The sequence below is a fragment of the Filicampus tigris genome, chromosome 19 (assembly GCF_054856515.1).
Source record: "Filicampus tigris isolate MCC_2025a chromosome 19, RoL_Ftig_1.0, whole genome shotgun sequence".
Taxonomy (NCBI): Eukaryota; Metazoa; Chordata; class Actinopteri; order Syngnathiformes; family Syngnathidae; genus Filicampus; species Filicampus tigris.
Genome location: NC_141235.1, coordinates 761,313 through 786,940, shown reverse-complemented (window position 1 = coordinate 786,940; position 25,628 = coordinate 761,313). Strand labels below are relative to the sequence as shown.

Here is a 25,628-nt window from a genome sequence, read left to right as displayed (position 1 = left end):
CACCGTCGGACTGAACATTTTGACATACTGTATGCATACTTTCCACTGTTCCACGTCAATGCCTCTCAATTTGTACTCATTGTTCACATATAACTTTACTTTGCAATATCATGGATGGATACTATGCGGGTTTTTATACTGGACCTATCATAAGTCACGAATACGCCTTTATATATCACTGTCAATATTAGAGTTAACTTCTGACAATAATTCTATAAAAACTCATGCAACATTCTCTAATTTATGGGATGAATAATCACTCTCACTTCATATACGTATAGCGAGGGATAGAGAGAGTGAGAGAGATGGGGGGAGAGCGAGCGAGCGAGCGAGCGAACGAGCGAGGGAGAAAGACTCAACATTTGTTTTGTTTGTCGTAGTTTCCAATGTTATATGGTCTAAGGGAAATTAAGTAAATAAAACCCCTGACACAGGTTTGTATACCTACGTTGATGGTTTCCACTTTCCTATGCTATTATGCATAAGTTATTATCATGTTATTAGAATAGATTAGTTACAAATGCCACGTGTGGGTGGGTTAATGTGTGGGTTTTCGTAAGACGACAAAAAGAAACACCGCTCAATGGACAATTTCAATGAAATGCTCATTTTGAAGCGATTTAAAAACTGACGCGAAGCAGCGCCAAGCGCCTACGGTGGCCGCGCGCGCCCAAGAAGGCCTGTGCTTCCCGGCCGTCCTGCTGGTGCGAGCAATGGAGGGGGTGACAGTGGGCCAGGTATTTGATGCCGAATGCATCCTCAGCAAGCGGCCGAGAAAGGTGAGCGAGCCCGCGGGCGGCTCGGGAGCGGGTCAGCGGCTCTCCCGGAACCTCCATCAAGCTCGCCTGTGTGCTCTTTTGCAGGGCAAGTTCGAGTATCTTGTCAAGTGGAGAGGGTGGTCGTCCAAGTAAGTCGCTAGCCTGTCTCAGCTAGCCGCAGAGGCTAATCGAGCACGCACGCACGCACGCACACACACACACATGCACGCGCACGCACAGCGAGCTAGCAGAGCAGCAAAACGGCCAGCAGGCAAAATGACAAAAAGAACAAGAACAAAACATTGGCATTCTTGCCGCTTTTCTTGTGTGCGCTGTTTACCTTGTGCGAGGTGCAGCCTTCTTTTTGTCTCAGCGAGCGCAACAGACACAAAAAAAAAAGCTGCCGCCGTTAGTGCTCGTTTGTCTTCTTTTTGCTGATTGTTTTCCAAACAGCTCATTCTAATACTGTGGCTTACAAAAAAAGGAACACGATTGTTGGGTTTATTTTGCATAACATTCCTCTTCATATTGCCCCTCTTCTGGTGCGCTAAAATGACAATAAGCAGCATCGAATCAATAATTATAACAACACACATGTCAGCAAATCTGACGTTTTCATCTGTGTACTGTCCCATTCTCTTTTTGTTGTTGTTGCCGCTGTTTGCTGTGCATGGCGCTGTTTTGTTGTTATGGCCGGATTGTTACGCACTGGAGCCTCTCTCATTGACATTCAACTTTATTGACACGGGTCACAAGAACAAGGCGACAAAATGCACATCGTGTGGAACCGCAAGCGCACAAGCAGTAATTCCATAGCAAATGCGTGAGCATGCAACTTATTTCAACTCAAGCAATATTGGAAACAACATCTTGTCTCAATGGTAAACTGCCTCTTATCATCCCTTGGCTATTTTAGACACGTGATAGGGTTATGTATAACAAATGAAAACATCCACAAAACAATCGGATGGATGCCGCTCCTCTGATGTGTTGTGATTTTAGGCACAACAGCTGGGAGCCAGAGGAGAATATTTTGGACCCGAGGTTACTTGCAGCCTTTCACAAAAGGTTGGTGACCGATCCGACTGGAATAACAACACGACATGCGACACTAGACTTTGATTCAATTCGGTCATTTTAGGGAACAAGAGCGAGAACTTTTGTTCCAGACGAAAGGAAAGAGGCCGAGAGGACGACCGCGCAAGTTTCCGGTAATTTCTATTCACTTTCAGCTCAAAACCGCAAAGTATATTAAAAAATAAGAAGAAGACGACATTTGTCTTTGTGTCATTTGAAATGTGTCAGTAGCAAAAGAATAATAGCTCAAACTACTGTTTATTTATTTTTTAATTCCTGCATATTTTTAGTTTACACATTTCAAATGATTTTTTTTTTGTGTGTAAATTTTTGATCACATGTATTTGACATGTTTTCATTTCCTTTAGCTTTGAAAATGTGCCTGATCTCATTTACTTTGAGTTTCTCATTTTGTTCGCTTGTATTTAAAGTGAATGTCAAATGATTGATGAAAAGTTGGCTGCCCACCTTCAGCTTCCCGTTGCACCCGCCGCGAAGGACAGCCGCTCGTCCTCGTCGTCCTTCTCCGGCGCGTCTTCGTCAGCGGCGTCGTCGTCCGAGGAAGACGACGACGAGGAGGAGCGCGAGCGCAAGAAGGCCAAGGGGGCGGCCGCGACGGCGGGCCCCCGGCTGCACCCCGCCCCCCAGAGGAGGCCTCAGATCCTGCCCGCCAAAGCCGAGGCCCATCGCAAGAAGCGCGGGCGCAAGGCGCTTCACGCCGACGCGGGCGCGGGCGCTCTGAGCCACGCCAAGAGCAGGACGCCGCCTTTGCCCTCGGCCCCGAGCCACCACCAGCTGCTGCCGGGCTTCCTACGCAAGTACGGAAAGTACGCAACCCGATTCGGAGGCGCGCGCAAGATGCGGCGATCCCCCGCTTGGACGGGCGTGCATGATCGGGCATTTTCTAACCTGAACAAACAAGCGGCGTTCATTGAACGATGGCTTGAAAACGGGATTTAGCGGGGGCGGCCACTGTAATGGCTCCATTCGGAGTAATGACGAGAAAAGATGAATTGATGTGTCTACGCACCTTTCCAAAGCCTGTGTTGTGCCTTCGCAGGGTGGAGTCCCGGCCGGGGATGAAAAAGCCGCTGCAGCCGGCGAGCTTCACCTACACCGGACTCAGCCGCAGCGCCAGAGAGCACCACGCCGCCGCGCAGAGCTCGGTTTTCTCCCAGGTGTCGGCAGCGTCCAAAGGGGGCTGCGTTTGGAACCGCCCGGCGCCGGACTCTTCGCCCTCCCTCGGCAAAGCCGGCGGCTCGCCGCAAAGGAAGACGTCGCACGGCGAGCTGAAACGCTCCGCGTCGGGGCCCGGCGCCGGCCTCAAAGGGACACCGCCCCCTCTGAGAGCCGTCTTCGGGGGCGGTCAGGCGACGGCGCAGCGCCCGGCGCCGCCTCAGAGGAGGCAGGACAGCCACGGCGGCCACGCGGCTCTGCTCCAACACAAGCGAGCGCTCGCCAAGGTGGCGCCGCCGCCGTCCTCGTCCTCGCAGCGGCCGACCAATCAGACGCTCGGCCTGCGGGCGCTCAACCAGCAGAGCGTCGCCAAGACGCCGCCGGCCGGACATCAGGGCAACGGCGGGGCATTGGTGCGCTCCGGAGCGGCGGTGCGCTCCAGCTCGCGCAGCGGCGGCCTGGTGCTCATCAGAGACACTTGCGTCACTCCCGGCGGGCAGCGTCCGGTCCCGCCTGCGGGGGGCGCCGCCGAGAAGGCCAGAAAGGAGCCGGCCGGCGGCGGCGGCGGCGGCGGGCGGCCGGACGAGCGCAAGTCCGGCCGCGGCCTCAACGAGCTCAGCACCGGCGACTCGGACGACAGCAGCAGCGGCGAATGGGAGCGGGACGCCGCCTCGTTTCCTAGCGACGGCCGGCCCAGCCTGGGCGACGCCGCCACCGAGTCGGACGCCGAGACGGACTGGCGGCCCACGCGGAACCTTCTGGAACACGTCTTTGTCACCGACGTCACCGCCAACTTCATCACCGTCACGGTCAAGGAGTCGCCCACCAGCGTGGGCTTCTTCAACCCGCGCAACCACTAGCCGCTCTCGCGCTGCCCGCCACGGATGGGGGGGCGGGGGGGAAGGCTCGCTCGAGCGATGCCGGCTTCATCGCAGGCGCAACGGAAGCGGAACGCCGTCGGTGTGTCGGGGCTTAATTCACTGTGACCAAAACCTAAAGTTTAACACTCGAGACTCACCAAATGCCAACTCTTGTCAGCTCCTTGCACGCCGTTCGCTAATAGCTACATTTTTTACAGGTAGCGCTGTGGGATGGAGGGACGGGGCTGGGGGATGGGGGGGGGGGCGTCGTTCGTGAACCTGCAAAGTTGCCAACTTCAGAGGAGTCACACAAGTGGAACACCCTCTGTGCATACAGATATAGCTGTGACCGGTGTCAACTTGAACATCGAAAACGCCCTGTTGTGTTGAAAGCAATTGTTGCCACGCATCAAATTATCCGAATGCGTCAAGCTGCAATCGCCGGGCGAATGCCGAACTCTCCCGTGTGTGAAAGAAGTTGCCCACCGGTGTTTTTTCTCAGTAGCTTAAAAGTAGCGATGCGGAATGGCAGTTGGAAGTTTAACACGTGAAAGCGATTGTCACCACGCATCTATCTGAATGTGAGAAGCCGCAAGGGCAGAGCGAACACGGCGCTGTAACAGGTGCTAATTATTATGTCATCATCTAAACGGGAGAACCCGCAGCGGCACAAGCAAGTAAACGCCATCTTGGCGCTAGCGTTCCGCCTCCGATGTGCCACTTTGCCTGGAGGGCAGCGTGAAACGGGCCAATGAGGGAACGGCAGCCGGGACGCCAAATCCCCCAACGCGGACACTTTTGTTTGTTCGTTGTTTTTTTTTGTTTCCTGTTCAAGTTGACGAAAACGGGAAGCAGGAAGTCGTCAGTGCCTCAGGTTCCGGTCCACAACGTTCCGAAAACATAAGCGGCGATCCGCAATTTGGACATTTGACTGTTTGGTGTTTTTTGTGTGTTTGGACCAAAGGTGCTATGAATGTTATTTAATTGTCTCCTCAGCAGTATTCCACACACATGACTGATCCTTTAATTTATACTGTAAATATCTTTCTAGTCACCTCAACTGTGTGCCTCATTTTTCAACATTTCAAAATAAAACGTCGTGTAGTGCCACCTAATGGAGGAGACCATTTGATGGTGTTCGCCTGCTGCTGCTGCAGGTGGCGCTGTCGAGTTGCGACTACGAAAGACGCGAGACAGCTTTCATTCGCGAGAACATACAGAACAAAAAAAAAAACGCATCAATTGGTGCCAACAATCGATTTTGTTCATTTTGGAAACGAATGACTTGATTAGCTTTCTATTGCATGGTTGCCAGAATCAAACGTTAAAAGTTTCCTGATTCCAACAACATTAGTACAATTGAGGTAATTGCATTCTTAAATTTTATTATTTCATATTTATTCGATCAATTAAAATCTATTTTAGATAGCATTAAAGATCTAAATGAGATGAAAATAATGTTTCAATTCATCACGTTTATTGCATGGGGGATTGTGTGGGACAATGACAATTGATCTACAATTAGGGTACACAAATTACAATAATCCAAACTGATCTTAATGAGCAATCTCCAAACTCAATGAGATTACCAAGCGAGTCAATATTTGCATTATTTTTTTCCCCACTTTTGTTGCATGATGGGCAAAACCAAAATGATTGGATCAACCAACACTAATTGCATCATTTGAAAAATACAGTTTAAAAACACTTGATTTTAAAATTGAAATTACATGATCTGAAATAACTGTAAATGAGTCACTTATTAACTTTTGACAACAAACCGCACCAAACGGATTGATCATCGTAATCTGTAAAAAAAATAATACATAAATAAATCTTATGAACTAAATTTGAGCTCGTACTGTTGTTGCTGCAGAGTTGGAATTTTCCCCAAATAAATTTGAGCAAACAGGCAGACAAGCTGGTATGCGTAAACACGCACGCAACACTGTGCCTCAGTGTTGCCACACACAGGCAAATACGGTGACACACACACGCGCGCGCACTATTCGCAAATTGACCAATTTTCTGATTCGGGGGTCCTCCGCTACAAAACGTGCCAATTGGCTGCTTTTGAAATGCCACGAAATGGCACTAAAGCCCCGTCTCATAAGAAAGAAGTGATTTGGCGCCACCTTGTGGCGTCGGTGCTGAAGCGCTACTCCTGAAGCGGGGGTGTGCAGCCCGACTGGCTCCTCGCACTCGGGTGACAAACTGCCAGCGTCCGCTCTTTGGAAACTACACAGGCACCACTGCACCAGTGTGTGCAGCATTCCCTCGCTATATCGCGAATATTAAAACGCAAGTAAAGCTGCATCCCCCCCCAAAAAACTCAGTGTAGTACCACGTTGTGCCACTACATGTCGGGCAGCACTGAGCTCGGCTTGTATTTCAGGACAAGCGACGAAGAAGCACTCAAGCATGATTGCAACTACTTTTTAGTGTTGGAAAGGATTTGTGTGTTTTGTCATGTCACCCTAAAAAACACACATTTTGGCATTGAAAAATTCTTGATCTAATCTAAAACAAGAACGCATACAGGATGCACGTTTTCCGTTGCTATTGAAGGCTAATGTTGCGTTTATCCAAAAGGCTATTTGTCTCCAATTGACAGGAACATTTCTTTCGATTTTTGTAAGTTTAGGCGAAGAAGTCGGATCAGAACTTTGTGTTTTTTTTTTTTAGTGCCACATGCCACTTTTGAGTTGATTTATTATCATGCCTGGACAGTTTGTTGGCCACTAGAGGGCACTGCTCGCTTGCCAAGCATGTCAAGCGCGTGGACAAGTAGTTCGCAGTGCAGAGCATCACAGTCCACTGAATGAAAAAGTAACTCCCCCCAAAACGGTTTCATTTCTTTGCGTGCTATTTAATGTGTCCTTCCAATATTATGGAGTGCAAGTGCAACATTTTTCTGCAATGTGGTCGGGGAAGCAAGTCAGCCCCTCGCCTGCAGTCGGTCATTTGGCGCACGAGCACTTGCACTCGGACACGACGGGGTATTGGACCGGGATCCAGGCGCAGCTGAGGGCCGCTTCGCTGCGCACGCAGCGCCAGCGGAGCAGCGTCAAGCGCTTGGCCTTGGCGGGGGCGCAGCGCATGCCCTCGGGCACGGAGCACGAGCGCTTGCTGGAGCAGCGCCCCGCCTTGACGTAGCGCGGCCAGAAGCGGACGCCCAGGTCGCTCCACGCCTGCAGCAGCGGGCAGGCGACGTGCGAGCGCAGCCACGACTGCAGCCGCCGACGCAGCTTCTTGGCCGCCTTCGACTTGTTGCCCTGCCGCGCCTCCAAGTCCGGGGCGCCGACGTCCACTGGCGTGGGGCCGCTCGGGAGGAGATACAGCGGGTGCCAGTCCGCGTCCTCCCTCCCCGCCTTCGCGTCCTCGTCCCGCGGCCGCTCCGGCGGGGGCCGCACGGACATGGAGTGCGCGTCAAAGTGTCCGCCCAGCGCGCCTCGCAGCTCCGTCTCGTTCAGGTCCTCGTCGCGGGGGTCCAGCAGAGGGTCCGGGTCCTCCTTGAGCTCCACCAGCGGAAGCTGGTCGCTCGGAACCGGCCGCAGCAGGAGGTAGTGCTGGCACCAGGCCCGAGCCAGAAGGAGCGCCAAGACCAGCGGGGAGCGAAGTCGCGGATGCGCACGGGGAGCCATCGCCAAAACGTGGACGCAATCTGTCAACTTGTTTGGGCCGCCTCACGTCACGAGTCGCGGCCCGCGTCCCTTGCACACCGAGGCGGGGTCGTGGGCCACTCGCACCGCATGACTCGGAGAGGTTCTGGTGGACTCCTCCTTCGTCTTCTCTTTTGCTTTCTCGCGCTCGAATGACGGCCAAGCTCCGTGCGTCCACCCAAATACTAAACAGCACCACTGGACTGGGCGGCATGGGCCGCGACGTCATCAAGACGCAGGACCAACCCAGGCGCAAACACGCAGCACAAGCACACACAGGTAATAACACGCAAACACACATGCAACACGCACACACAAGCAACGAACACAAGCACGCATGCAACACACAAACAAAAACAGACTCAAAAACACACCCACATGCTACACGCGAATATGCACAAATATACAAGCAAGGCACACATGCAACAACACACGCAAACACAAGACGCGAACACCCCGACTTGTGGAAACACACACACAGACAGAACACACATGCAACACGCACACACGCCCAAAATATGAAACCTCTAAACCTTTTGCCCTCCATTGCGACACGTGTGATCGATATAATTCATAAATATAAAATATTTGTACTCTTTCAGTCTGTACTTTTTTTTACTTTGACTTAGAGTTAGAGCAGAAGAGTTAATTCAGCACTTAACTAGTCCTTTTTCTACAGTACAGTGCCTCAACTGAAGACAACGTGAGTACTTGAGCACCTGCGGTGCTGTGCGCGCGTGTTTGTTTTCTTGAGGCGTCCCGACCGTCGCGCCCGCTCTCTCGCATCGCATCCAAGTTGCGGACCAGCAGAAAAATTCACAGGCCAGGCGGCCGCACTTGAGCGTCCGCGTGTGACTTTGCTTGTCCCACTTTGTCGCCGTGCACGCAAACGTGCCGTTTTCATGTTTGGACTCACGCAAGCAAAACAAGACCTGCTCCTTGGCGGAGGCGACGGAACATTCCGCCGCCGCCGCCGCCGGGAGCGTTTCGGTCATTTTGCGAGCGGCGCCGCCAGATTGTGCAAATCTGTCAGAGGCGATGCTCAGATAAGAAAAACTTCCTCGTTGGCCGGGGGGAACGCACCGGCGGCTTTTGCTTTTGCACTTCGCACCCACGTGCACGACGTCCACCGACACCGCGGCTCGGCCCTCGATGCCAACTGAGCACTTGCCAGTTGCCAGCTCGACCCCAAAAAGCACCGCCTTCCTTCGCTACTTTGAAAAATTGGGGGGAAACCTAGCTTTCAAACTTTTCAAAAACAAATCTTACGAGACGTGACGTTTGGCAACTTTGAGCAACAATTAGCTTGGCCTCGGTGGGCAGTTTCCACGCCGCAACCGCAAAGGTGAAACGTTTGGGGAAGAAAGACGACGACGCGGCGTCTGCATCCCAAATTCAGCGAGCGGCCGGCACATTCCGAGCAAGTCTGCGCGCATTTGTTGACTCGGCACAAGTTCCGTCAGCTTTTATTCCACAATGTGCACGCATCAAGAAGAGTGGACAAAGAAAAAGAAAAAAAAGACAACGTGCGCACACGCAACGTGAACAATCTGTGCTCCTCGAGAACATGGAAAAGACAAGATAATTTGCGGGTCCCCCGAAACAAAACGAAGCGAAGCGAAGCGTCAGCGGCGTGTGAGGAAGCAAAACCGGAAGTGAGCGGCAGACCCGAGTCAGACGACGACGCAAACAGCAACCATGACAGGTGACATCCGACATCGGCGTGCCACTTGAAGCGCAGCGCGTCACGCCAGCACAAAAGAGGCGCGTCCGACGAGAAAAGGACGTCCATGCGTCGCCCAACACAAAATGGGGACTTGGGCTGCAAGATTGGGGCAAAGGTCGCCGTCGGAAAATTGCCGCGGGAATGAAGTGGAAGTGTCAAATCGGAGGCTCGGCTCTTAACGACCCCGAAAAGTCATTTCAAAATACACTTGGCACGTTTGAAGAAGGGGCGAGGCTAAAACGGACGCTCGGACACGAGTCGCCCCTCCCGCGCAAAACAACCCGAGCGCCTCGCGATTGCAAAAGTGCAGCCTGAAAATACACCATCTCATCAGATAATCCTCTGGCTTGGCTGCATTAGAGCGCCTCATTGTTGGTAGTGAGTGCACGCACATCACGCAGAGACAAAAGGAGGAACTGTTGTTTTGTTTATTTTGAATTCAGATGCTCATTCTTTTGAAGGGTTGTTCCGTGGGGTGCCAAATTTTCGAGAGATTTCTTTTGGCTTGCCGGGGACTTGAAGGTACTTGTATTGCACTCGCATGCGGGCAAGTCGAGCTATGCATCTTGCATGAATGTCTGCATTTGAAAAAAGACAAAGTTTGCGCTTGAATGCGCTCGCTCTCCGTAAAACTGGCCTCCCGGTTCATTCCCATGTAAACTTTCCAATTGCAAGCATTTGCAAATTCCGAAAGTGGCAACGGTCGCAAAGTGGAGCCGGACCCGTCGGTCGGTCCGCATTGACTCCTCGCAACGTTAGCATGGCATTTTTTTCCCTGCTCGTTTTGCTGGACAGCGTGCAAAGTTGCAGTTGCAGCTCGCATTGCTGATCATCTGCGTAACAGTCGACGCCGGGCGGGCGCGAGGGATGGGGGAGGGGGGAGGGGCGGTGGGGGAGAGGTCCGAGGCTTGTCCAAGTTGAACCAGCAACTTTTGTTTTCTACGGCTGACGCAAAAGGTCCGAGAGACGCTGGGCACTTCCACGGGCTGCCGAGTTTGGGACCACGGGAAGGGGTCGGACCGCTCGGAAACAACTCGCGCTTCCTATCGTCTCCACCTCCGACATTTTCAAACGTTTTCAAGTTCAGGATACAAAGTTTGAGGGCTTGCAAGTGGCCAACGGAGCAGAATGTCCCGAAAGCGAGTAGCGCAAGGTGGCTGCATGGCTCCTGCCACCTGAGGCCTCCTATGCTCTCCATTTTGAAGACGGAAACTTCAAGAGGACGTGACGCCGGCCGACAAAACGTCAGGACTGAAGACGGAGCTTCCAACCGGGATCACGTTGAACACCTGACCTCGGGCGGGGCCGTTCCGCGCGGACTCCATAGCGTCTCCGCATTCCAAAACAAAAGTTCTTGCTTTCAATCAACCCTCCGTCCGGGGTGGTGATACGAGATCCGGTTTGAGTCCCGCGTATGGCTTGAAGGCAGAGAAGAATAAGGCCTCACGCCAAAGTGCGTCCGCCTTGGGAGTGAAGTGGCTTGGGGTCAAGGCCGGCTCGCGGGCTCATCAACAGCAAGTGAGAAACGGGAAGCAGCAGCAGCAGCAGACGCCTCCATGTGGGACGGGGGCGCAAATGTCCACATGTACACAGATACTTCCAAAAAACATATCGCAAATGCGTGTTGGCCTTCGGTCCACAACAAACTATTTTGGTCCTTCAAAACGGCGCTTTTTTTGGGGGGACTTTCCAAAACCCCACGACAAGACAACGTACACCTGGCAAAGAAGTCAACAAATCATGCTTTGAGGAATCATCTTGAAGGCCGTCAGCGATGCAGCCGAACTCGATTGGACCGACCTTCACAAAGAAATTTGGGGCCTGACTTGAATCATTTTGCTGCATTTTGGAATGATTGGGAAAAAAAAAACAAAAAAACCATACAGTACCTTTCCAAACGGAGGCGAGCAAGTCATCAGATGTCGAGGTTTCAGCCTTGCGATTGGCCAAATGTGACAAACGTGGACAGCGTCGAACTGCTTTTGAAAATAGCCATGTACGTGCGGACATCTTTTTTCTGGGGGGGGGGGGGGCGCTGGGCTAAAGCGTGCTGCTGAGAATCTCCGACACTTGAGCGTTGGTTTGGTCGTCCGAGTCGACGTCCTGTCCGGCCGCCCCTTCCGGCTCCTCCCCTTGGCCCTCCGAGCGCAGCGGCGCCGCCCCCTCCGGCGCCTTGCCGGCCTCCGCGAAGATCCTCCGCACGTGGGGCCTCGGCTCTCGGGGGCGGCCCTTGCGGCTCTCCAGGACGCAGTCGGCGCGGCTCACGTGGGGGGCGCCCTGCGGGGCGGGCGGCGCCGGCGGCGGGAGCTCCATGTCGCGCTGCTTGGTGTAGACGCCCTCGGATAGGGACCCCGTGTGGCTTTCGCCGCTGTGTCCCCTCAGCCAGCGCTGGGGCCCGCTGAAATACTGTCCCCGGTGGCTCCTGGAGAGCAGCTTGCGCTTGGAGGGGGGGTCGGGGGGGTCGGGGGCGCCGCCCTCCCGCTGGGTCCGCGAGAGCGAGAGGCCCTCCAGAGTCTCGGTGGTGTGGCGCAGCGCCGGGCAGAGCGGCAAGGACAGCGGGAGGTCGCCGGCCGAGCGGGGGGACAGCGAGGCGGACGGCGGCGAGCGGGGCGGAGCCCACGGAAAGGCGACAAAGTCTTTGGACAGCGAGGGGGAGTGCGGCAGGAAGGGCCACGCGCCGTCTTTGGCGTCCTTCGCCACCGGCGACGGCGGCGGCGGCGGCAGGTCCTTGGCAGGGGCGCTGCTGTACCTGGACAAGCAAACACGACAACGTGGGCGGGCCGACGCACCGACCGACCGAGAGACGAGACGTTCGCCTTCTTATGACGCAAGCGTCAGAAAACTACGGCTGCGATGATTCGTCTGGCTCACAAGGCGTTCTGACATATTTTGCTGCATTATTTTGGCTGGTTTTTTTCCCAATAGTGGATTCATTCTAATATATTTTCTTCTTTTTTTTTTTAAACTCATTCAATAATTTGAAAAAAGTATTCACAAGAAATAGCATGAACGAATCGGTTAATAAACTGTAATTAGCTAAATAAATGACCCTGACTAATTTTCCAAATTAAATTACTCAAGTGATTTTGAAAGTTGCCCACATTCATTTCTTTTAAAATAAGGGTTTATGATTTCATCAAAGATTCTTTGAAAGAACTGGTTCCTAAGCGGTGGTTGGAACGGACGCTTGTGATGGCAAAAAGGAGCCCAAACGCCGATCGGGCCGAAGCGCGCCGGCGGCGGCAGCAGCGACTGACCTGAGCTCGTGGATCTGGAGCACGTCGGGCGCGCTGCCCCCCAGCGAGTGCGCGGCCTGCTGGGCCAGGTCCTGGGGGGGCGAGTAGAGCAGGTCCAGCTCGCGGGGGCTCAGGGCGTCGCTGGAGTCATAGTCGCTGTCGGTGGGCAGGAAGACCTCCGACGAAGCGTCCTCGTCCGAGCCCGGCGGCGAGTCTGCGCACAGCGGCCGGTCAGCGCGCGCAAAATTTGGGTCGGGCCCCGCCTGCCTCCGTGTAGCAAAGTTGAAATCTCAATTCAAGACTCCCATTTAGTCAAAGCTCAGCTAACATTTCAATTGCCTTTTGCCCCGCAAATCTGACATGATCTGAATTTGGGCCTGTTTTCCTGCCGCTTCTCCTCCTGACCTGAAGTGAGGCCGTTTGCTGTTCCGACTCAAACAATTTTGCCCAAAAACTCAACTAGTGCCGGGGCCATGCAGGTGCAGGTGCAGGTGAGTGCAAGGTCAGAACGGTAGCGCAGCTGCCAGGAAACGCCCCAATGACGACGATGCTCACCGCCGATGGCCTTCCGCCTGCAGAGTTCGGGCGAAGGCGAAGGCAGGTAGTCCATGACGGAGGAGGTGGAGTCGCTTTTGTGCTGGCCGCCGTCGCTGTCCGGGGCGCCGGCGTCCACCAGGCAGGCGACGGGAACGCCGCCGCGAGGCTGCTTGTAGCGGGCGTACTGCAGCGCGTCCGTCAGCCAGCGGAGGTCCCGACGAGTCTCGTCCAGCTGCTGTAAAAAGTACGCAAAAAATTCATGATAAACAAACGCTCTTGGCAAGAGAGCCACAGCGGCTGATGCTCTTTGGGCTGTTTACTGGGCTGCTGCAAGCCGCAGCTCACACGCCATTAAAGCCAACTTCGATTACGATGTCCCTCATGAGGCCGCACCCCTTAAAGGCTCCAACATGTGACTACTACAGTATAGACAGTAGACTAAAGTCGTTTATTTATTTGCATTCTCTTTCATCATGTTTTTAAATGTGTTGTATTTCCTTTATTAACTTACATTTTTAATATTAATTTATAATTATTATTTAATACAGTAATGCTACACATTTTGTAACATTTCTTAAATTGTGTTATTTACAATAAATTACAGTAAAAATAAATAAACAAATAAAAATGATTGAGTGCCATTGAACTTGAGTGTAATTTGCTGGTTTTAATGTACAACTTGGGGGGGGGAATAAAATTTAAAAAGTCAGCCGGCGTGGGCCGCCCGTCTGAGCGTGGCCTGTTTTCCTCCGGCAAAGTGTGGCCACTCTCGCCAAACTCGGACCACACGACGTCATCTCCACAGCAAGCCCCTTGATGGAGTGCGTCAGCTGTGTGCGCGTGGGGCCAAATTCAAGCTCGCATCTTGACAGTGATGTTAAATACGTTTTTCTTGTGTGTCAGAATGACATCCTGGTGAGAATTGTTGCGCTTGTCCGCCCGCCTGACAAACTGCAGCTCACTTTTGCTCAATTTGCTCGCAAGCCACGAGAGCTCAGACGAGGCCTTCGCGTGTTTCAACGCACGCCTGTTGCCAAATTCAACACGTTTTTCTTTTTTTTGCTTTCAAAGTTGTTGGTTAACATGCACACGCGACAATCACAAGCGACACAAACACACACAAAGTTATTCTACTGTTGGATTCCCCCCCGCCCACCTCTGACGTTCCCTCTCTAGCCAATTTGTGGTTTCGGGGGGTGGGCATGTTTTTTCCAGACTAAAACATCTCAGCGAGACGGATCGGGCACCGCGCGCACGCACGCACGCACGCACGCAGCCTGCTAGTATGCAGAGGGCCAGCAAGGGAGCGCACACTTGCGGAGTCGCGGTCGGTGCGCATTAACGGCGGCGGCGCTGGTTGACTTTTTGTCGCGCTGGCGAAAGGCGACTGAAGAAGGTTTTTAAGACGAGGACATTAAGGAACATTTCGCTTGAGACTTTTGACAGTGTGACAAATTTGCGATGAAAACATGCAACCGTTCCCTCCGCCGACTTTGGCGTCCGGCAAGATGGCTGGAAGTAAAAAAAAAAAGGGCTTTGGCAACACAACGAAAACGATCTCCCTGTTGTCAAAAGCGAAGACGATTCAGCAAGCAAGATGCCGATGACGCCGACGTCCACGATTGGCCACATTGAGTTTTCCGGGCGGATCCCGATTTTGCATTCTTGGCGGGGGAGGGCGGTTACCTGGATGTAGTCGAGTATGAGCTGATGCGTGTGCTTGGCGCCGGCCACCTCGCCGTCCGTGATGGCCTCCCGAAGCGCCTGCTGGGTGATGAGGGCGTCCAGGTCCAGCACGGACGACAGGCGGCAGTACAAACTGATGAACTTCTCCTTGTAGGCGCAGAAGTGCACTGAGGGCAAACAAATTGGCACCATGGAGGCAAGACTTGCCATCAAGTCACATTTCACAGTCTCAAGTCAGTCATCGGTGCAGATTTTCAAGCGCGTGTTTTTCACACTACGCTGACAAGTCGGAATTTACAGGTGTGCGCCATGGGTGCAATACCACTTGCTACCACAACGTTTCCGGCCAGTAGTGAGCTGTACTGGAAGACACGCAGTGTAATTCACAGCAAGAACAAGAGGCAGAACTAACTCCTTTTATCGATTATTGCCACAGAGCAAAGTTTCAGCCCTGCGCTCAACAAGTCTGCGATATAAAAATCCTGCTGTCGTGATAGAAAACTCGATTCATCGTGTCAGTCCTACATAGTCCACTGCACAGTAATCCTGTTGTGGCAAGTCGGGGGAATCGGATTAAACGTTTCAGTCGTTGAGTAAATGGTAAATGGGCTGTCACTTATATAGCGCTTTTCTACCAGGGGGGCCTCAAAGCGCTATAAAGTCCAGAATATAAAAATCCTGTCGTAGCAATTAGTGAATAATCGATGAATGGCGATAGTCCTCCGGAGTCCATCGCATAGAAATGGCGACGTCGTGATCCTTGGAGTATTCGATTCGTCGTTTCAGCCTTGGAGTCAACCGTACAGTCCGCCGTATGAAAATGCCGTGGTGGCGATCGGGGCGGGGCGTATTGGAGGAATGGTTTCCGTCCTTGGAGTCGACGTCAGTTCTGTTAGTTTGGTTTGGTTTAGTTTTGTTTTCCTTACCCAGCTCAAACATCTGCAGCGGCAGGTGCAGGAAGCCCGAGAGCGGCGTGTAGGGGTTGGCCTGGCCGGGGGCCGTGCAGACGTCGTCGGCGGCCGGCAGCAGCAGCAGCAAGCACACGCCGTGACCCAGCTCCACCACTTCCTGGCTGTACAGGCGCAAGTGACGGGCCTGCCCGGGCACAACGCAAGGCGGCTGGTCACGTGGGCGCCTTCCTTGGTGGCAAATTCAATTGGTCAAGCAATGTGCATGTCAGCAAAGGCACCTGGTGCAGAGGTAGGTTGAGGTTCTTGACCAGCGTCTTGATGGCCGTCTGCAGCTCGTAGTAGAGCAGCGGCGCGTGGCTTTCGGGCCTGGGCCGGGCCTGATGGCCGCCGTCCGACAGCGCGCGGATCCAATCCCACTCCTCCCTGAGGACAAAAAACACATTTGCCGGCTCAAAAGGGCATCTGGGGCGCCAGGAAATCTTCAGCCAAACGGCATTTCTCCATAGTGGGCCGCACGCCTGCCTCGCGCTTCACTCCAATCGCATTTAGTTGGACATTTTCTTCTTCTGTTCTGTGCCCTTCTTGCCTTCCTTCCTCCTTTCTTTCTTGTTTTTCTTTCCTTACTTACTTACTTACAAAATTCCGCCCTCGCTCGCTCGTCTGTTTGTTTGTTCGTCGGGCGGGGCAATCCTCCCTGGCACATATTGCCCACACGGGAAGGCGGCAACTGCGAGGCAAGGAAAACGGGGCGGCCGCCACCGACCTGGACACGTTGGCGTTGTCGCGCACGCGGGCGTGACACAGCATGTTGGGGGTCCTCTGGGAGACCAGGACCCGGATCTGGTCCACGGAGCTGCTGAGCTTCAGGTAGCCCAGGTAGAGGCCCGGCGCCAGCCGCTGGCTGCTGCGGCGCTGGTACGCCACGATGTCCTGCACCGGGGGATTAAAACAAACAAAAAAAAAAATGTCATCCTTATTTTTGCTCAATTTTGTCATCCTTTCCAATTTGAGCAAGACTTAATAACGCTACGCCTCGCTATTATTTATAAATACAATGAAATATTTCACAGTTTATTGTAATCATTTATTCTCATTTTAAATGTTATTTTTCAATCAAAAATGGTCACTATTACATTTTTGGGGGTTTCAATTCATTCAAATACTGTAGTCAAAGTACATGTGTGGAAATACCGGTATATTTTTGACCGATTGTGTTCAGTTCATCCTAATGAATGTACTGAAGTGACAGTTTCTTTTCCAAGGTGAAAGAAAGTGCGTGTGTCTGCGCGAGGTCAACGTTGCGGGTGGGCGGCGTCTGTTAGGGGGCCACCTGCAGCGTGATGACGAGGACGTCGAGGGCGTAGGGCTCCTCGGGCGTGGACAGCGACTTGCGCTGACTCTGCACTTTGGCCAGCGGCATCCACTTGCCGCTGAGGAGCGAGTGCTGGCCGTCGGCGTCGCGCACCGTCACCAGCAGCACGTTGCCGTGGCGATCCTTGATGGGCTCGTAGTGGGCGCGGCCCAGGTTGTGCGTGCCCAGCAGGTTCTGCAGCTGCCCGGCGGCGCTCAGCATCTTGTGGCGCGCCTGCAGCGCCGACGACGACGACGACGACGCCCACGTGCTCTGGCGCAGCCAGCGCACGTCCTCCCACATGCACGACAGCTGCGCCGCAAGCACGCTTTTGGTCAAAGCGCTACCCCTGCCCCTCCTCCACTCAGGTCAACCTCATTGCTCAAGTAACACATTTGCTCGATTTGGCGGCGGACGTCCGACCTTAGTGAACCAGAGGAAGTCCTGCATGAGGGAGCTGCCGTAGGAGTCGTCCACCTCCACGATGGGGATCTGCTCCTCGGCCGTCACCAGCAACTTGTCCTTGTGGTAGAAGACGGCCGCCAGGTAGATGCCCCTGAAGCACGCGGCGCAAAACAAGTCTGACTCTTTCAAGTCGCGACGTTCGGACAAAGTTGATGAAGTTGGCAAATAGCCCGCGACTTGGCCAATTGCAAGACGAGATGCCAAAAATAAGACCACTCATGCGTCCGTGCCCAAACTTGGGTCGTGATGAAAAAAAAAAAAAAAGTCAATCGGGAGACTGCGAGCGCTGGATGATTTCTGATGTGGCAATAACGCCGTAAAGAGATTGGTGATTCGGGGGGGTTTGCATTGAAACGATATCGTGAGACCCCAAAAGCTGATCATTTTGTTCCTGATAATCGTCACCGATAAGGTGAAAAAAGCAAGGAGAGGTGTTCCGAATATTTCAGTGAGCTCCTTTGCCCCGTGAGCGGCACAGCCCAAACGAACCTTTTCAGTGTCTTGACAAACTTGTTGGAGGAGTTGAAAAGATGTTTGAGACTTCTGGAGACCGACTGCTTCCTGTTGGTGTTCTGCAGCTTGGAAGCATCTGCGCAAAAAGACAAGCGGAAAACATCCCGCCGGAGGTTTTTTTCCCCACTTTTTCACGAGGTCGGCGCGGCAGCCTCGTCTGACAGGACGCGCGCTTATCGGCTCGGGCTGTCGCCGCCATCTTTTTTTTCTTTTTCCTTTTTCCCTTCCTCTAGCGCCGTCGCCTCCCGCGGCCGCTCAGCGACGCCAATCTCCAAAAGCACAGCGGAGCTTTTGAGCCGGGCTAATTAAGCGTCACGTAATTAGCGTCCTGTAAACGGACGTCGGACGTCTGACGCTGACGCTGACCGGCCAAGCGCGCACAGATGGCAAACGCCGGTACGCAACGCCGTCCACCTTATCGCTGAGCGGCTACAAAGAAGCCGTTTCAGGTTCTGAAAGGTACGGCGAGCACTAACACATTAACTGGAGCGAAGACATGTTCAACTTTAGATGAAGGACATAGGCAAAAGCTGAGTGGATCGATGATTGATCCCTGAGGAACAGCACATTTCACTGTAGACGTCTATTGAACGATACTTGCAAAACAGAGGCGGGTCAGCGGCTTAAGCCTGGGGGCGGGGCCGCTCACCTCCTCCGCAGTAGTGCGAGTGCGTGGCTCGGACCTGCTGCAGCAGGCGCTCCATAACCTCCGTGTGGCTGCGCCTCCTGTGCTCCCGCCCGTCGCTCTCTCGCCAGTCTGGAGGGAAAACCGAAAAGGAAGTCATGTCAAATCGGAATAATCAAGCTCATTTTCAATGACAACTTGCCATTTTAAATCTGTTGTAGATCAAGAATCCAACTCACTAAACCGGCCTAGCTAGCTAGCCACAGCCCCCATACCATACCTTACTCGGCTTCCTACGTCCAGACAGTGCCTGCATACTACGAGCGAGCGCATTGAGGCAAGCAACATTGTCGACTGCATTTCGAGCGGAAAATCCAAAGGCTCAGTGAAGAAAATAATCAGCTCATGAATTCAGTTCAGTCTAGCGGCTTGACTGTGTGCGTGCGTGCGTGCGTTTAGTGACTCTCCCTGAGGTGGGTGTGCTGGCACGGTGGCTCACAGTCCCCTTTACATCTGTTCCACTTGGACATGAGTGCAGTGCAAAAAAACAGACGCCCACGCGCTCGCTGCCTCCCTGCTGCCGGCGCACACGCGCCGCCACGTCAACACGCACGCACACGCGTTTGCGACATACGCCGGCGACATGCGCGGGCGGCAAAGTAGGTCGGCGGCCCAACGTACTGGAAGGAGCGGCGGAGGGGCGGCAGGGAGCAGGCGGGGCGGCCCCCAGCCCTTCACGTTGCAGGCCGACACCCGCACAAAGTACAGACGACCCTGCGGCACAACACCACGGCAAACGTTCAGTCGGCTTCGGGCGGCGCGGCGCCGCCTCAAGTCGCAAGCGAGCCTCGAGTCGCTGGGAAGACAAAAAAATAAGTCAGGACTTGTGTCGAGCAAAGCGCCCGTCTCAAAGTCTTGCTCGCGTCCGGCATGTTGCACTGACGACGCGTCGGCCAGAGCAAGACATTCGCAAGCGCTCTTCGCGTTGTCGTGGCAACGGAAGGCAAAGGCGACAAGGCGCTCGAGTCCGACTCCGGTCGAGTCATCCATCCGCTTCGGCCCAGCAAGTCCCGAGCTCCAAAAACTGCGGACTTAACTTTGCCGCCAGTCAAGTCGGGTGATTTAAGGAGGGGGGACGGGAGGGGGGGGGTTGTATTTGGTAAGCGACGGCCTTCGTACCGTGCTGAGGCTGCCGATGGTGCATTTGAGGCTCTGCGGGTTCTCCAGCAGCATCTCTCCGGCCAGCAGCGAGAAATCCTTCAAGCAACTCCACTCCACTGCGCACACGCACACACACACACACACGTAATGGCTTCATTTGTCCTTTGATTCCAAATCGATAGTTCCCCTCCGATCACGATGATGAGGTCATTAAACTTGTGATTGCTGCGCCCCGGGCAAAGTGGCTAACTAAATGGCACCAACAGTCCACAAAAAAAACCGCAGCTGAAATTGTGGCCACTTTTTTGTCACGCCGATGTTTGCCATGGCGCCTACCTTTGTACTTGGTGGCGACGGCGCAGTGGAGGCCCTGCGCCTCCTGGAAGGTGACGCTCAGCGCGGTGCTGCTGCTCACGCTCAGACGCACCAAGGTGGGGAGCCTCGGGGGGGCCTGCGCGACAGCAGCAGACAGTCCTCAGCAACATCCAAGGCGACGTCGCACGCGCATTCCGGAACACTTGCTGCACATTTTTGAGCTACGGGGTGGATGCGCACGTTACGGCAGTGCAAAATCAACAACCGATCTCGTTGTCTTGTTTGAAGTTTGTATGAAAGAAGGAAGTTACTTGCAGAAAACGAAAACAAATACCAAAACTGTTCAGTGGGTTTTTTGGGGCGGGGGGGTCATTTTCCCTCTCATAGCTAAATATCGTGAGCACAATTGACTATTTTTGTGGCTAGCAATGACCATTTTACATCCACGTTGCAGCTCTGGAAAAAAAAAAACAACAACAAACAAAAAAAAAAAAAAACGTTGGTGGTCAAATGATGACTTTCTGTGATTTTGTTACATACAAGAAAATGTTTGTTTTTTACTGGATTCGACCGAGTCACTAACTACTACACAGCAACTGGCAAATTGAAAATACAAATTGTCCTTGCGTGTTTGATTGAGTTCTTTTCATTTTTTCCAGAGCTGGATATCGGGGCCACAATTTGCCACTTTGTGGCTCCATTTTGTGTTGGGGAGCGCCCAACAATAACTGCAGCTGTGAAAAAGATCAAGTCCGCAGCAAGGGTCTTGAAAGTCACAGTGGGCTGGGCTGTCCACGTTTGAGGAAATGGAACTTTTTTTGGTCTCGATTCCCTCACCTACAACCCAGCCAAGCTGCAAATTCAAAGTAGAAAGCAGGCGCGGTGTTTTTTTTCCTCTCAATTGTTTTCCGTGGCAGGCGGCCACAATTGAGCATTTTTCTCGACACGGGCGTCGGAAGTGAGCCAAGTGAGGATGTTTGTTGCGTTGCGGCGCTCTCACGTGCGTTCTGGAAGGTGGTCCTCATGTGCTTGTAGAGCTTGCAGCGCCACTCGCAGGCCCTCAGCTGCTTGTCCTTGTGGCAGGCCTCCAGCGACAGGCCGTCCCGCTGCCCCGCGCCGACAGCTCGGCGGCGCGCCGCTCCGCCTCGGCCAGCAGGGCCGCCAGGTGGGCCTCGCCGCTCTCCGCGCTCACCACTGCGGCGGGGCGGGGCCGGCCAAGAGGTTAGCTCGCGGGGGCGCGGCCGCGCGGCCGCGCGGGGGCGCGGCCGCGCGGCCCGCGCGGGCGCTACTCACAGTGCGGCCCCTCCCTGGCGCCGGCCTTGAGCAGCAACCTGGCGATGGGCGCGTTGTCGGTGGCGACGGCCACGTCCAGCGGCGTCAGGCCGTGGCCGCCGGCCGCGTTCAGGTCCAGCTCGTCGGCCGCCAGCCGGCACAGGAGCGCGCGCGCCGTGTCCACGTCCTGCTGCTCCACCGCCTCCATCAGGCACTCGCCGCCCTGCATCGTCTGGACACGCGCACGGCTCGGTTTTCGCCGCTCATTCATCACATCGGGCGCTTCATCTTTTGTCACGAGCGCAACGCGCGTTGCTGCCGTGACACCACCGCGTTTTACGCCGCGTCAGCTGGCCAAATTGTCCGACGCGTCGCCAATTGCCTCCCTGGTAATTCGATCAATCAATCAACAAAATCCTAATTGACGCCACAAGCCCAGTTTGAGGGCCTCATCTTGGAAATGTAAAGCAAGTCTGAGGTGAGGACTGCTTGGACGCCAGTTGGATTCAAAGTCAATTGCGCCATTCACAGAGTTGCTAGCTTGATGTATAGTCAACCATAAAATGAGAAAACATGAGTAAAGTTTCCAGGTTTAACTGACTAATAAATCAAATAAAACAGGCTGAAAATACATTTGCATTTCATTCATCAAATAAATAATTTTACAGAGTATACTTTTTCTCATTCATTCATTGGCTAATTAGTTGCAAATGAATGTATTGCAGTCTACATACTAAAAATGAGTATGATTTTTGAAATGATGATTACAATTATTTTGACATTTTCAGCTAAGTGAGTAACTGGTTTGTAGATTGAGTGCAAATAATAAAATAAAGTCATTTGTGCAATGAATGCCATTTTTCAGGGACACTGAGGTCTATTCGGTTTTGATCGATATTGCTCCAATAGTCATTTCAAAAATAGTTGAGTCAACAACGGGTAAATTAACGGTCGTTTGATTTCTCTAAAATTCAAAAGTATTTGATGTTATCATTGCAATGAAATACTTGACCCATTTTACATCCGGTTTTCGGTTATTATCTTAGTAGGGACCAAACGGGCCAAACGTGAGCCTTGAGCACAAAAGTTGGCCCGCCACACTCCTGGAATAACCGCGGCATCCATTGGCGCCTTTTGTCCCCCCCCAAAAGCGCTTCATATTCATTTCTCTCAATAAATCATGTCTTCATTGATTGGCTGTCAATAAGAACAATTGCCGTCAAAAATGCTGCAGCAAATGTAGCCAGTGTTGTTTTTGTTTGTTTTGTTTCGAAGGAAGTCAGTCGGCACTCGCTGACTTGAGGCCGTGGACGAGAAACAGCTGGAGGCGTCTGATTGGAGATTGAATCAAGGACGCGACCAATGAGGGAACAGCCAGTTCAGGCCGAGGCGACATCCAATTAGCCGGGCCACAAAGCGCACGGTCATCGATTCCGCCGCCACAAAGTGACAGGCTCTGACGCACGCCCTCTTTTGCTGCCAATCTCAAACAACTGCGCCACCGTCCTTCCTTCTGCCACGCACGCAAACAAAAACATTTGCAATCAAGCCCAAAGCGCAGGTCGGCTGCAACGGCGACAAGCATGCGAGCGCGCGATACGTTTGCTGTCCGTTTATAAACACTTTCAGTTTCTCCTGTTTTGTTTGAGTTATTTTGCCCGTTTTTGTGAACTGTAATCATGGTCACAAACAGTCACCCCCCCCCCCCCCCCCAAAAAAAAAGTCTCCAGGACACATGGCTGAAAGTGAACCGGAAGACGACCAGGTTGCTTTCAAATTTCGGGCAAAAACATTTGCGCCTGATCAATCGGGTGCCAGCTGAGGCGATTGTGACGGAGGAGCGGCTCACCGAGGCCTTGCGAAGGCGATCGCTCTTGCCGAAGAAGTGCGCGTCTTCGAAGGACGACGTGCTCCCCCGCAGCTTCTCCGACAGGTTGCGATAAAGGCGCTTGGCGGCATTGGGCGAGGCCGGCCCTCCCGCGACCTTCTTGGCTTGGGACAAGTGCAGGTTCTGCATCTGCGGGCTCCCGGCGGCCGGCGGGCGTCTGAGGGGAGCCACATGGCACACGGCGCACCGGGTCACATGCGCCCAAGGCCCTTCCTTGCGCTTTTCGACAGGCAGGCTTGGGCCGGGGAAAAGCACGCGCAGTGACGGCGTGCGCGGCCCTGCGGATGGCGCCGTCGCAGCGCAGCTTGGTTTAAGCTTGGGGGAAAAACAAAAAACAAAACAAAAAACACCTGCGCGGCATTGGCGAACATTGGCGCAGTGCGGCCGATTGTGGGCCCGGCCGCATTTTCGGCGTGAGCGCAAAGTCAAGCTGATTTTCAACGTTTCAAAGTCCCTCACTGAATGGCAGGAGCGGGTTGGAATTGACAAAATGCTTCCGACGATGACGGCACACGCGCACTTACAGATTGGTGACTTTTCACTTAAGATGGGAAATGATAAGAATTGGGCGATTCAGTGATCGTCACTGCTTATCGCTTGTCATCACGTGAGGGAATGCCTGGTGAGGAAGGCGCAAGGACTGGGTGGGGGGGAAAAAAAAAAAAAAAAAAAGCCACTCTTGTTACGTGATCTTCTCGGACGCCGAGGGGAATCGAGAATTGGGATTGTCCGGCAAGTCCTAGGAATCGAATTACCGGGAACTGCAAACATTTGGCCTAACTTGAGCTCTAAAGTCTTCCACGTCCGGGTGAAAGCGCCGCCGCTGGTAACCGTGGCAACAGCAGCGATGCCGGCGGCCGGCTGGTCTGTGAACACCAAGCCCATGTTTAACCGGCAGCTAACGCCGGCTTCGCCGCGCTCCGGCCAGTGGGACGGCGCGGATGCAACTAATTGGCAGTCATCTGCAGCGGCTTGCTTTCAACAGCCAAAAGCGGAGAAAAAGCTTTTTTTGTGAAAAGAAACCTGTCCAGCAGAAGCCTAACCCTGACAAAATGATTGGCAGGAAGACACAGCGTGAGCGACGCTGACTCACCGCATGGCTCGAGCTGAACATCGGTGGCTTTTCTACTTCGTGCTCACCATTCACTCCATTAACGGCCTCACGGTTTCCTGACTATCGTGACGCCGACTTTTCGTCTTACCTAGCGCGACACATGCTTTGTTTCTGGCATACAAGCACAGACTGGATTCAAGCCTCAGCTGCCTCATCTCGTACCACTTGCAACGTCTCCTGTTCGTCATAATCCATGTGACAAGCCGCCTCATCTTTTATCTTCCACTCAAAAGCTGTGCTAAAGTTGAACGTTGAGCCGTTTGTCATTATCATTTGTCAGAAGCTGGGCGAGGCACTCGTCCCACCTGTTGGAAAACGTGCTCCATGCGCGCGTGCGCCCGTGCCACTTCGACGTCGACCAACATTAACGACCGCAGCAGTCAATGAGTCCAAAACAAAATAAAATGACTTGCAATATTAAGCTTCGTCGCAACTTTGAGGTTTTTTTTCGTTGAGCGTCCTTCCTTCCTTCCATCCATTTTGCGCCGGCCCACTCACCTGTCCAGGCTTTGCGAGGCGCGGGGGTGTCCCGTGTAGAAGTGGAGGTCCTGGATCAGAGCATCTCCGGCCGCCGTGCGCTGGTTCCACCTCTGAGCCAGTCGGGAGAGCTTGCTGTCCGACCTGCCCACAAAGGCGCAGCGTCGGGAGACGAGCGGCCTCAGGCGGCGGCAGAGGCGCCAGCGCGTTCGCCGTGGCTCGGGATGCGGCCGGGCCGGAGCCTCGCCCGGGAGACCGCTTTGCGGGCCCGACCCGTCCGGGGGGTAGTCGGGCCCGCAAAGCGGTCTCCCGGCGGTGACGCAACGACCGAGGTTATTTGACTTCACATAAACTAACATCGAAGAAACATTTTGGGTAACAAAATCAAACGAAAATGGTTGAAAAAAAAAAAAAAAAAAAAAACCCCCGACATTTTGACATTTTCCTCTTTTTTCCGGAAGAATGAAAGTGGAAGAGTGGTCGGGAGTTGCGCTCCTTTGACGGCAAGTGACGCCATCTGGTGGCAGCCAAGGAAAAAACGCCACCAGATGAGGACCAACGTGCGCGCTTGCGATGCTGATTTTGTCGCTGAACTCAAAACCCAAATGCGGCGCTAGAGTTCAAGCGCTCTCCTTTTGGGCTTGGCGTGTGACAAAAACGGTGCACAGTGGCAGCGGGTTGAATTCAAGCCACAAACGCAATTCACAAGTTGGCAAACAAGTGACAGAGAGCCCGAACGATCAAGTGTCAGCGCTGACGAGAAGCACTTTTAGGCACCAAACTTAGAGTCTGTTACGCAATAGCTGGATTTCATCAGT

At 53.5% G+C, this 25,628-nt stretch overlaps 3 protein-coding genes across 4 annotated transcripts in view; 1 reads left to right on the top strand and 2 right to left on the bottom strand.

The window, feature by feature from the left end:
* Window positions 1-362: 362 nt before the first annotated feature.
* On the top strand, window positions 363-5,720 carry LOC147128733 (chromobox protein homolog 2-like). 2 transcript variants are annotated; one of them, XM_086016373.1, is made up of 6 exons: window positions 363-779; window positions 864-907; window positions 1,761-1,826; window positions 1,900-1,969; window positions 2,310-2,662; window positions 2,896-5,720. In XM_086016373.1, exons 1-6 carry the CDS (start codon window positions 714-716, stop codon window positions 3,869-3,871), a joined length of 1,575 nt encoding a protein of 524 aa, XP_085872499.1. In that variant the 5' UTR covers window positions 363-713; the 3' UTR covers window positions 3,872-5,720. The 2 variants fall into 2 exon arrangements, with proteins under 2 accessions (XP_085872499.1, XP_085872500.1); XM_086016374.1 differs by having other exon boundaries at window positions 364-779; window positions 2,310-2,653.
* Window positions 5,363-9,535, bottom strand: nog3 (noggin 3). The gene has a single exon (XM_086016383.1). It carries the CDS (start codon window positions 7,513-7,515, stop codon window positions 6,832-6,834), a length of 684 nt encoding a protein of 227 aa, XP_085872509.1. The 5' UTR covers window positions 7,516-9,535; the 3' UTR covers window positions 5,363-6,831.
* A 138-nt stretch (window positions 9,536-9,673) lies between these two features.
* Window positions 9,674-25,628, bottom strand: part of ankfn1a (ankyrin repeat and fibronectin type III domain containing 1a) — a 38,568-nt gene continuing 22,613 nt past the window's right edge. Inside the window, 19 exon segments of the mRNA XM_086016369.1 lie at window positions 9,674-12,008; window positions 12,517-12,709; window positions 13,051-13,267; window positions 14,719-14,885; window positions 15,645-15,813; window positions 15,908-16,052; window positions 16,393-16,559; window positions 16,960-17,292; window positions 17,404-17,536; window positions 17,935-18,034; window positions 18,608-18,715; window positions 19,265-19,357; window positions 19,763-19,860; window positions 20,081-20,195; window positions 21,060-21,170; window positions 21,173-21,253; window positions 21,353-21,563; window positions 23,181-23,376; window positions 24,832-24,954. Coding sequence (XP_085872495.1) covers window positions 11,300-12,008; window positions 12,517-12,709; window positions 13,051-13,267; window positions 14,719-14,885; window positions 15,645-15,813; window positions 15,908-16,052; window positions 16,393-16,559; window positions 16,960-17,292; window positions 17,404-17,536; window positions 17,935-18,034; window positions 18,608-18,715; window positions 19,265-19,357; window positions 19,763-19,860; window positions 20,081-20,195; window positions 21,060-21,170; window positions 21,173-21,253; window positions 21,353-21,563; window positions 23,181-23,376; window positions 24,832-24,954 — 3,469 coding nt within the window. The 3' untranslated portion in view covers window positions 9,674-11,299.